The following is a 12,632-nucleotide window of genomic DNA, read 5'->3' on the forward strand; positions in this document are numbered from 1 at the left end:
ACTTCATTGCATTTTATAAAAGCTAGACTAAAAGAGAACAACCTGAACAGAGAATATATTCCTTTTCTCATGCTGCCCAATTAAAAAACATATGGACATCTCCAAATTGTGCGCATTGATTCAAAGGTATCAGCTGTGCCTCATTCTTTTTTTTTCCTTTTCTCTCTTGCAGTTCAGAGGGACAGTGTCTCAAGTTTTTTTTTGTGGGAATAAGCAAAGAAACCTGTGAATTCATTATATTCAGCTGTTTCAGAGAAGACATTCAAATAATTATGCCTTGAGTTTGGTGAATATGGTGAAATAGAGTAATTTTAAAAATACCATTATTTTTGCATGAAAATCAGTTTGAAAAAGGGTTGGGTTTTTTCCCCTGGACAATGTATCACATTTTTCATGTAATGGAAATTTCAGATTCTGTTTTTAACATAATGAGGCTTTCTGAGCACTAAAAGGGACTACTAGTTTTAAGAGTTTAGAAAATGAAGAATCTTAAGGGGTTTAAGGCTGCAAGGATGTCAGAAGTCCTGTAGACAATTCTGAAGGATCCATTAGGTCTGAAAGAGAGGACCTTCCATGTCTCTCTCTGATATCTGCTGTAAGACAACTGTGGCAGGATGGAAGCAGTGAAGATTTCTAGAGGGTGTCAGCAACAACTTCTGAAGAGGACAATTAAAGGTGGCACACAGCTGGATCTGCTACTCACAGGATCCCATGGGAGCCAGATCTGAAGGGTAAAGTTACCCAGAAAAGCTTGATCAAGTTTAAGGACTGTATCCTCCAAATGTAGGATGGATCAGTCCTGATAGTTAGATCAATTTCCTGGCTTAGCTGGGCAGGTTACTTGTGATGGAGCTTCAGTGAAAAAGTAGTATAGAAGAGTTGGAAGTAGATAAAGGCTACAAAGAAGAAATTTCTAAACAATGTCTGGGCCAGGAAATGTGTCAGGCTTTCTGTGTCACAAATGCCAAAGTTCAGCTTCAGTTAAGAATTACAAAGGGCAAATGGCAACAAGATGATGTGCATCCATTGGTGCAGAGAGAACTGATTCTCTTGCAGAGTCACCCTCTACAGCGTTTGAAAGATATTGGAGACTGGGGAGATCCTGGGTGGCTGGAGGAATGCAAGTTGTTGCACTGGTCTTTAGAAAAAGGGGACTATGGGTTTACCAAGAGTGAATGATGCCTAACCATTCTGATTGCCATTTTATGATAAAATGTCTGGAATTATAGATGATGGGAGGACACAAAATATCATTTACCTTGACTTCAGCAAGGCTTCTGACTTTTTCCCACAATATTCCTTACCCTAGTTAGGGTATTACAGCCATGAGGAGTGGACAAACAGATAAGTATAAAAAGTAAACTGCCTGGGTAGTTGGGTTCTGAAGGTAGATGCTAATGCGTTGTGGTCTGTATGGAGGACAGCAATAAGAATTGTAATTGTCTTGTCCTGGCTCTTCTCCTTTGCAAAAACTTAACCAATGACTTGGAGGAGATGACAGAATGCTTGCTCACTGAATTAGCAGGTTATATATCAGTGTGGGGGTACCATTCAAAACTTCCAAGGCTCAGGCTGGAGGTCACACTAGCTCCAGGCCAGGATTGTCATGCTAGGTCTCTTGAACTCAGGTGTGAAAAATGCACCTGATCAGGTGATTACCATTCCTGATGCTCTAGCAAATCTTTTTCAGATACCCCTCATTAATTCAGTTATTGTATTGTTTAGGTTTTGCCACATTTTCATAACACCAGGAACAGTTGTATGCCAAAGATTATTTCTGAAATTTTTGGCCTCTGATGGAGACACCCATGTTTTTCATGGATTTTAGTGGATACCCCTGCTATCATGGTCTCCTGGAATAAGAAAGGAAATTGCATTGTATTTCATTTTGATAAGGACAGATAGTAATGCGACTACAGTGTTTACCAGGATAACTAGTTGCCTTTCTTCAGTGTGGAGTTTTTTTTTCCTCTGACAAAAATTTTAAGCACAGTGTAAGAGAAGTAGACAGGTCTTTATTGCTTTAGATGCACTGCTAATCAAACATAGTTCAAATCTGTGCTCAATCTCAAGTTCTCCTGCCATCCATATCAAACCTTACTTGGGTTTAAGGCTAACAAGAAGAGTCAAGTCCTAATAGTAAGGCTTAGAATAACTCCCAGGTCACCTTATCATGACAGGGAGTGACTTGGTCTGTGGAGGGAAAAGGCAATCAGTGTCCAATATCCAGTCCAACAATGCATATCCTAAGCATGGTTCTTCCTAAGAACAGGATAAATGTTTGGCCTGCTCTTGTACCTGCACCTCAGGTGGACATAGAGACAAAGGAAATGAGAACTGGGAGGGTTTCTGCACATTTAAGATAGATTGCAGGCTTTTACTTTCTCCATTACGCACTTAAATTTCTGGCACTGGAATAAATAGGGAAATTGCAACAGTTGCACAAAAACATACAGGGTTTTCTAGATATTGGCAGGTGTTTTCTTCTTTTGGCCTACTTTTAGTTAGGGAGTACTCTATCCATGTAGCCATTCTCAGAAACTTTTATCACAGACATAGAACGCTTCTAAATTTCTGGGGTTCCCATTAAAAATTAATATAGGCAAAGCATTAAAAATTCTCTTTTTCCCCTTATTTTTAAAAGTTTTCTGTAAGGCAATAGTAATTTGTTGATAGTTCTTTTAATAAGACACGTTGAAAAGCAAGCTATATATAATCTTACTATATATATATATATCTTAGTTGGTGGTTAATGGTACTGCTCTAAATTTATAAATAGAATATGTACTTTGAAATAAAAAGTATGTATTTAATCAAATACTTGTGTAAACAACTATTCAAGCACTTGATAAACTCAGGCACTGAGGATGGAGGGAATTACTTAAGGAAATACAGAAATGTGAAACTAAGAATGTAATGAATTAAGAAAGCAAAATTTTAACTGAAAATCAGTTAACACTTTCTGACAGTGAGACTTAATAGACTGTGTAATAGCATACCTTATTAAATTGGAGATGCTCAACCATTTCGAGCACCTAAAACCAGAGCAGACAGCAATGAAAAGGTACAATAAAGAACACTTAGAGCAAGAGATCTCCTTCACCACAGACATACATTAATGTACTTGTACAGCCTTCCCATGCATTTTGTGATTAACAGTGGGTCCTCCATGGAATTAGTTGTCATTTTGAGAATGTTGCATTACCTTACTACTTAAATAGAATAAATTACTGAGCATTTCATAAATTTTCATCCAAATTTTCATGTCAGAATATGAACATGCCATAGTTTCTATTCTGAATAATCCTAAACAGCTGTATTTTGCAACCTTTCTAAATATTTTATGTAGAGAGTAATAATGGAGTAGAAAGATACTGAGATACTTACTGCAGAAAGCTGTTGCCAAAGACTTTTCAGTAGTGATACATATTTTCATTTGAATATTTTTTCTTAAAGCATTTGATTATTCTGAATTATATTACGAATCAAATAATGTGCATGTAAAAGGGTGTTGAGGAACATTTAATGTACATTTGGAATAATTTATAATATTAATAAAGAGTTATAAAAATCTGACTACAGACAGATTAGAGTGTACATGCAAGTTAAAAATTGGATTAAGAAAACCCTTTTGGAGAGCCTTTGCAAACCAAAGGAAAATATTTTATTCCATTTTTTAAACTAAGTTGCATAATTACAAATGTTAATATAATAAAATTAATTACCCAACTTATAAAAACCTAATTCATGAATAAAGACATGTAGCAGTGGGAGTAGAAGTCTATTTCTTCATAGTCAGTTTTTCTAACAAAGTAGATGTAATGCCAGATGTAATAGCATTTTTTAATATCTTTGCGGTACAGAACCAAAGGCAGAGTATGGTCCTTGCTGAACAAGGAAATTAAGCTAAAACTGAATCTGTTTTGAGAATATATTCTTTCCTCTTGAGTAACACCTGTTTTAATTAATAGTTTAAGTAAGGAAATCTGTTATTCTGTATATCAAGACAAAGATAAAAGAGGACCTGAAAATATCTTGAAAATATGCATCTTAAGTATGAATCCTATTTTATGAAAGAAATGTTGTAAAAATAAGCAAACATCAGTGGTTTGATAATTTGCATAATTCATAGCTGTTTTCTTACAAATCTGTTGAATTCAAAGTGGTCATCTACTTTTCTAAATCTCGAAATATTATCTACCCACTTTTCACTCTTGTCCATAAATGCTGTTTTGGTTTGTATCCAGCCCTAAGCCAGGTGAGACTAACTTTTATACCAGGAGTGCTTGCTGTTGCCAAGGGCTCTGATTTGACCAATGTCTTTGACTGAAATTACTCCACTGTCATCTAAGCAGATGAGTCAGATAACCTCTGTCTGAGCCCAGCAAATAGAGTCCTTGCAACTGAAAATGAGATGAGGCATCTCATGTTATTATACCAAGCACGTACTTAGCTCCAAAATTGATATTGTAAGTCAAACAGAGAGTTTCATCAGATTCATTACCAATCCTGTTTTGCTGATTGCTCTTTAACAATCTCTACCCACAGTCCTATTATCTCAATGAAACAGTACACTCTTGTTTGCAAAGCAAGTTCTCTAAATAGCAATTGCTGCAAGAAGTGCTGCAGTGCAAGCTGGATCCATAAAGCCATTAATTTAACTAGCTTTGGGGCACAACAAGTGGTGTCTTGGTCTGAACTTGCCAAGGTCTTTCCCTGATCTGGCCTGGAAGGAGGATGTAAGGATCCTACAAGAAAGAAAAGGATTTAACTGAGTGGAAAGTTAATATCTGAAGTTAATATCATTGCTGGTTTCATTCAGCCACTACAGTGTGTGTGGACTTACTTTTAGTATATGGAAAAGTTGAATATTGAGGGAGCAGATACTGCAAATCAAACATGTTTTTAACTCCTGAGACGGAAGCTACTTGATTTGAATTGAATATGTGTTCAAACTTATGTTGGAATCAACTTTGAGAATTTTTTTGGTTTAACTATGCTAGCATATGGGTCAGCCTCTTTCCAGTATTTGATCTCTCCCCAAAAGGAGAAAATACACATCTTCCCTTGCAGCTATTAGCTGATACACAGAGCAAAAGTTCAATTTCACTTCCTCAGAGGAGCCTGAGGACTGCATTTGAGTCTAATGCTGAGAAGATAGAGAAACAATGATGATATGATGAGATATGGTGTGACATACAATACTGGCTGACCAAATTCAGTGAGCCAGTGTGTATCAGTGAGCCAGTTTCAGTGTTGGTAGGAAAATAAAAACTGTTATTCATCAAATTTAGGTGGCTAGAAATACTCGTTTTTAAACTGAATTAATGTTCCCCATGCCTCATGCTCATTTCTAATGGCCACATGCCTACAGCAGCAGACCTACATTGTCATAATCCTAGGAGATAAATCACCTGATGCTCTTTTGCTTCCATATGCCATCAGCAGCATGAGACTCAGCTACCTGAGAGCAACTCACTGAGTGCCAGAGCTCTGGAGCTGCATCTGCTTGTTTTGCACTCCTAATAGTCTGGAGTCTGTTTAGAGTCTAAGAGAATAAGACATCCAAGATGGTCCTCCCATCCAGATGTTCCACAGCACAGTGCATCTTACCTAGAATTCTGCAGTGGTGGCTACTCATTTCAGCTGGGTTTGGAGTATCTATATAGATAATTCACTGAAAAGCTAGATGTCAAATGTCTTTTAGACCAGGACTTCTCAGTCAAGTAGTCTTGATGAGCTTTTATGAGGATTCGGAGATTGAATGTTTGTGGTAGAAGGCTTTGTCTCTTTTTCTCCAAGCACTTACCTGCTTGGGAGCATTTTCAAAGTATGAGAAAATATTTCTGCTATAGTTGAAGGCATCCTGTTGCTGCAGTTAGAATAAGTCAAGCAGTTCTGAAATGAAAACTGGTCACACCTGTGTGAATACTAATGCTAAGTTGCATCTTTGGTACACAAGAGTTTGGCAGCTGCCAGCGGTTTCCACGCTAGTCAGCTCCTTGCAGCAGTAAAACCTGATTGCTGTCTGCAAGATGCCATTTCATCCTTCCCTGCTGTACAGCTGCGTCCTGCCTCGCTGAGGGCTTTCAGTAATTACAAAATGTGAGTCTCAGCTATATCTGCATGTACAACATTGTGTTACAGCTCAGGGCCAGCAAACTCAAGCAGTGGCAGTCACCAACATCAGGATAACCAGAATTCAGACTTGCCATGCATTTCCTGTCTTTATGGAGCACTTTTTTTACCCCCCACCCTAAGCAATAGCTTGTTGTACAACTGCATCAAAGTCCACATCTAACTAATAGATATTGGGTCCTTTTCCTCAGATCAGTAGAAATATATTCAAATATTCAGTTATTTGAATAGGAACAGAATCAAATCCTTGAAACAGAAAGCATCACATTTGTTCACTACTGAGGAAGCCGCAATACTCAGTAAAAAGCAATTGGTAATGTAAGAAGCAGAGTGGTTGTTGAGAGAACATTATGTGTAAATATTATTCTCTGCCTTTTCATGGAGCTTAGCATTGGATCTCAATGCATTGGGGTGGTTGTTTATTCTAAATCCCTCTATTTTATATTCTATGTAACTTCAATTTGCTAGTTATAAAAGGGACATAATAGAATTCTCCTATCTCGCTGTACTGCATAACTCAGTACTTTTACAATCTTAAGGTTCTCAAATATTGTAGTACTAAGAACAAAATAATTGTTTGCAGTCACAAAGGTAATAGAAATGAGGATCATTATATAAAATCCACAGTTTTATTGTTTGCATGCATGCTGCAGAGTTTATGTTAGTCCTCACAGACAGTCATTTATGCACATAACCCAAATCTAAATTTCCTGGGTTTGCACTTCCCAAGTGGTCAATGAGAATGGATAATGAGGCTGTTAGGCAAATATGTGAGAATGTGAGCTTTGTGTCAATGCTTAAATTAAATATCTGATATAAGAAAATACAGCATACTGGAGAACATACTTATACAAAGTAATCCTGAGGGATATGACTGGATTTACTGAAAAAATAAGAACTTCTAGATAAGTTGAAAGTGCTGAGTTTTGTCATGTGACTTACTATTTTTGTCAGAGACATTTCTTTGTCTATATAGCATTTGCACAGTAATCATTGCTGGGAAACCTGAATCCATCAGAAAGAATGTGCTGAGTAAATTGCATCATTTTTGTCCACATAATTTTTTTATTCTTTTTCTACTAAAAATTTCTTCGTGCCAAAGGCAGCACAGAGATTGCCACCTAGGAGTTTAATTTTCTCCAGTCTGCTTCAGAGCAAGAATTAATCGCTAGTTCTTCCTCTGCCTTCTTAAATTTCAGATTTGTCAATGTCATTTTTTTGTACTTATTCTAAAATATGCTACTTATTTAGTTCTTTTTATTTTATTCCATAAAAATATAAAAACTCCGTTTAAACCTGATAGCTGACATAAACTACTTTCACCTGATGGGAAAAGGTATGAGCTCAGAGCAAATCATCAGACCCTAAATTTGGTTAATAAAAGAGGAGATACTTGTTAATGGTACTTCTTTAGAATATCCTGATATTTCACATCAGATTTTTCAAGTGTTTTCCTTAAAACCTAAATGTCTTTATAATGTTGGAGTATTGCAACTTAGAAGAAACTGTCCATAGTCTTTGCTAGAAAAACATATTTTTAAATCAGCCAGTGCTGGCTAGGAATTGTCATTATAAAAGCTCATCACAGGTATTTTAGTTTTGCCTTATGGGATGTATCACTATATACTGGGTACTTTTTAAAAGCTTGGCAGTGGTGTAGAGTTTGGAAACTGAATCTGTTTTCACTAAGAAAAGTCAGTACATTAAATATTTCAAAACAGTAAAATATTTAACCCTGAAAAACAGATTCCATAAATAGCTTTTCTAAAAGCCTCTTTCCTGAAGCAAATCTTGCTGAGGAAGAATTGTGGTTGTACTCTCCAGTAGAGTGAATGAACATTTCTTACCCTACGGAATTTAAGCAAAACTTGTTTCTCTCTTTGTCTCCTTTCAGGTCTGCTAAAAAATAGCTATGATTTTTTATTGAAGGCTGGTTTGATATGTTAGTTAGCATTACATATATACATATATAATCTGATTAGTCAGAACATATATTTGAAAGCAATTACCATCTCTTCAATTATAGCTTTTCTCAGTGGCAAGCATAATTCATTCAATGAACAATTTATTGATGTGTAATTAGTGGCCTCTTATCTCTCTGCTTACATCAAGAACTACCTGAAAACTGTTTAGAGTGAAAATAATTTTTTGGATTTATTGTTTTTTTATTTAGCTCTTCCATCGGTTCCTTGTAGCTTGCAGCTGTTGTCTTGAAATATTTTTATGTTGCCTAGCTGGAAGGCTAGTGTGTTTTATTTGGGTTTCTTGGGGTTTTTTGGCAAGTTTTCTGTCACTCTTTATGTCAGAGAAATACGCAAATCTTTTACAAATTACCTAAATACCTGTGAAATACCTTGCAGCTGAAGCCTGCAAACCCTCAGATGTACTTACTGAAGTAATTCCTCACTCATTTTTCACATTATCAATTCTATGATAATGATGAAAGGAAGTAAAAAGAAAGAACGGAGATATCAGCTGGAAAGAATAATTGGGCTGAAAGCAGGAGGAACTGAGGAAGTAAGGATGAAAAAACTGAGAAGCAGGTGATACAGAAAAAGGTATATGATAATGAGATACAGAGCCTTAACCTACAATTGAAGGAGAAAAAACTAAGCCAATGAATTAAAACTTAATTAAAAAGAAGTTATTGATGAAAATGAAAGCAAATAAAAATTCCTCTTTGTCGGTACTGTAGGCTTATATTATGGATAGAATGAACCCTGAGATGTTAATATAAGTTTTTTTATGTGAGTACTCATTTGTAAAAGTTTGTTGCTCATTACATTTTTAGAAGGCAAGTGCAAAAGCTGTTTCAGCACAGCCAATACAAATGCACTTTTTTTTAAATTTAATGACTATAAAACTATAAAACTGTATTTCCACTCCACACCCTCCCCCCACAAAAAAAAAAAAAAAAAAAAAAACAAAAAAAACCAAAAAAAACCAAAACAAAACAACAAACCAAGTTTAATAACTTCATGAAACCTGCAATTTCACACAGAAAATTACTCCTGGGAAAAAATAAGCTACTCTCAAAATTTTAAATGCATTACTATTTGTATATTTATCAGTAGACTTGAGGCAGGCAGTTCTGAAAATGTTTAATTCATGAAAAGAACACAAAATAGATACAGCAACAATAGTAAATTGTGCATAATTCTCACATCTTCTCCTCAGACTGGAATGGGACACCTGCGTGTTACAAAAGAAGGCCTTCGACTGGAAGGGGAATCTGAATTCTTATTCCCTCTTTATGCCAAAGAAATCCATTCAAGAGTGGTAAGTGGGTAATCTTGCAAAAATGCTAAATAAAATGAATGCACTTCTGAATAATTGAACTTTCCATGATTTCTGTCATGTAAGAAAAACAACAAACATATATATATATATGTATGTTCATGTATATCTGTATATACACATATTTCTGCACACTTTACAAGGTCAGGGTTATGATGCTTTGTCAGAATTAACATTTATCTCTTAGGCATGTAATAAGCAGCTCAAACAGGAGTTATAATTGTTATCATATGTAAGTAATGCTAAAACTTGAGGAGTGTATGAAAAGGTTTTCATTATTTTTACTGAGATTATTTTTTAATACTGACTTCCCTAGGAAGCTGCTTGTTCTGTTTATCCATCCACTACAGAATAGTTTCAATATCTCTAAAATTAGTGGATCCCAATGGAAAAGTTACGATTTCTCTAATATATAGCTTTTTTCACTTCAAGGACAAAGTCATGAGATGTCTGGCATGTTTATATATACATGTATATAAAATTTACAAGTCTAAATGGAAAGACTTAGTATTTTATCTAGTTCACCTAGACATACAAGTTTGTTGTTGTTATTACTAGTGAGGTAAACTAAGAATACCAAGATTGGTCAAATATTTATCAAAATTATTAACTTAAAAATGCCATGGAGAAAGGGAAAGGTGCGAAAGTTGTGGGTTTAGAAAAAGGAAGAGAGCATCTGATTTGGATTTAAACTATCCAGGGGGACTCTGAAACTTATTCCAGTGAATTTTTTGTAGGGAGATGGCTGTTTCTGGCTAATAAAATAGTTTCCAGAACTATTGTCCGTAGCCCAACATCTCATGAAATAAATTTTTATGTTTTGTAAATATTACCATCAACCACTGGGTCATTTCATTGAATAATGTACTATTCAGTGACAATAAAAGCCAAATATGCCTCTTTCATGTCTTCAAACATGTAATTGAGAAGAAATCGGCAGCCATGTGAGTTTTCTGAACCTAGGAAAAAAGTTAGTGTGTATATATATTGCTATACCAAGAGAAAATGTAAATAAATTTATCAGAATGAGGTTGTTAACATGCTTGACTACTAAAATTTAAGCAATGCCAACATATTTTACTTATACTGAGCTTTTACTTTTCTCTAAATATTTCTAGTTTCAGGAGCAGCTCTTAATTAAGACAGTGAAATTCCATTACTGTATCTGTATTTCCATTTACCTTCTTATGCTGTATTCTTTTCTGCCTCACAGACAGTGAGAAAACTATTTATGTGCTTTGGTGAATTTCCCTTGAGGTTTTTTATCTAGTAAGACTTGTAACTTTTTCAGACCACCACAGCTAATGTTTAAGAACTCCCTCTAGTCCCAAAGATCGTTATGCAGTGTTAAGCTACCATTTGTGCTCTCTTAATATTCCTTTCAGCTCTTAATGCATTTAGTACAATATAGGAAAAAGAGGCGTGGCAGCATCTAATATAGGCTTAGCTGTCCAATGATCCGTCATGATCATTAGTAGCGTGGATTAATTAGATCCTTCAGGCTACTGCTTCTGTCTGCCTACTGATAATTCATCAGAGGTTTTTGTTTGTATCCTTGCTTCTTTTAAATATGTGAACTCTCTAAAGGCTTAACTGCCTGAAGCTTGGTCTCCTGAGTTGCCATTTATGTGTTTATTCTCATAACATTACTTATTTGTTGAGCTTTCTTTTTCTAAGTTTGTCTTGGAGAACTGAGCCCCTCTCAGCTTTCAAAGCAGCTTTCTCCCTTGCCTTAATAGTTCTCTCCTTGCAGTCTCCTAACAGATTTTCTCGCCTAATGAGGTCTCCAAAGTGCTAAGAAAATATGTAGCAGAAAATCTACTTGCTGTGCATTGTCTCTGGAGCCTATTACAAGTTTATGCCTTTATTATGAGTCCAACGCAGAGCTGTGGGCAAGATCATTGCACCTTTGCTGAAACATCTTCATGGAAAGATAAAAGATGAGCATTTTTAAATATGTTACTAGATTTTAATTAGTCAAAACCACATGTGTGCAGCAGCAGGTCTAGAGTACATTTTATGCACACTTTCATTTGATACCACAAATTACTAAAATATTTGTTAAATCAACCAGTGACAGTCAAATAAATGTAATAAAGATGCCCAGCTCCGTGGGTCATTTAGCAGATTTACTTAAATGTACTATATTTACCCAATCCCCAATCTTTGTTGGCCTTCCTTTTCCACTTGATACTAACTTACTACCATTCGTTCTAACACATGGCTTACTTTTTTCCTAAGACTTTTCATTATTTTCATTATTCATGTTAATTCTGTGAGCTTTTATGTTTTCCCAATATAATTTATAAAGTGTGATTCATTTCTTTTGCTCACTTAATGAGTTTTTTTGAAAGAGCCTTTCTACCTACTTGTAAGATACTGTTTGTTTTCTTTTAAGAACTGTGTAACTTTTATGAGTCCAAATTGTGTGTTGCTTCTATTTCATTACTTTTTAATCAGGTTTGTGGTTTTGTTACTAAAGAATTGTTTTTAGTAAAATTCATCATGTAAAAAGTGTTTAAAACTCTCAAGTTGTCTCATACTCTAAGCATTAAGTTGAGATGAAAATATGCCTTGGGGTTATTTTCAGGGGTTAGCCCTTCAAGTTACTATGTGGTCTCTGGTGAGTCCAGAAAAATAACTAGAAGCCATATCTGTGAAAGAGGCTGATCTCTCAATAATATTCCAGTAGTTAGAAACACATTTATTTAAAACTGGGTATCTCCACTGAGGTCACAAGCAGGCAAGCAGGCAGCTTGCTGATACTCTCTTCATATGTATTCCCTGATGCTTTGGCAACTGAGATCTGCATAGGCACTTCTTATCACTTACTGAGTGCTTGTCCTCCAGAGACAAAGTGTGCTTTAGTATGAAAACACCTGTACTGCAGAAAACTTCTTCCCCTTTTTTTGAAGTCTACCAGTTTGAAGTTACAGTTTGGTGATCCAAGTGAGTGATAAGATTTGTGTACCCAAATAGTTTTCTGATACTTAATGTCAAGTAAAGACAGTGGCCACTGTGATTACTCTGAAAATCACCTGTACTGTCATCTGTTAAAGTCAGCACTGATCTAGTCAGCCTGCCACTCTCCATCACTGACTGTTAGAGCTTCCTTGCCTGGAGAGCCAGTGCCAGATGCCAAAATTAGGCCACAGACTGCATGGACCATTGAGGAAGCAGAATGCACAGCATGTTTC

The 12,632-nt window shown here is 35.7% G+C and overlaps 1 protein-coding gene across 9 annotated transcripts in view; it reads left to right on the top strand.

Moving 5' to 3' along the window:
- The window catches only part of SGCG (sarcoglycan gamma), a 103,903-nt gene that overhangs the window by 55,001 nt on the left and 36,270 nt on the right, over positions 1-12,632 (top strand). For all 9 annotated transcript variants that reach the window (XM_074535242.1, XM_074535245.1, XM_026790688.2 and 6 more), the window contains one exon: positions 9,316-9,417. In XM_074535242.1, the coding sequence (XP_074391343.1) occupies positions 9,316-9,417 (102 nt within the window). The remainder of the gene's footprint in view (positions 1-9,315; positions 9,418-12,632) is intronic.

Source organism: Zonotrichia albicollis, chromosome 2 (genome assembly GCF_047830755.1).
Source record: "Zonotrichia albicollis isolate bZonAlb1 chromosome 2, bZonAlb1.hap1, whole genome shotgun sequence".
In the NCBI taxonomy this organism is placed as follows: Eukaryota; Metazoa; Chordata; class Aves; order Passeriformes; family Passerellidae; genus Zonotrichia; species Zonotrichia albicollis.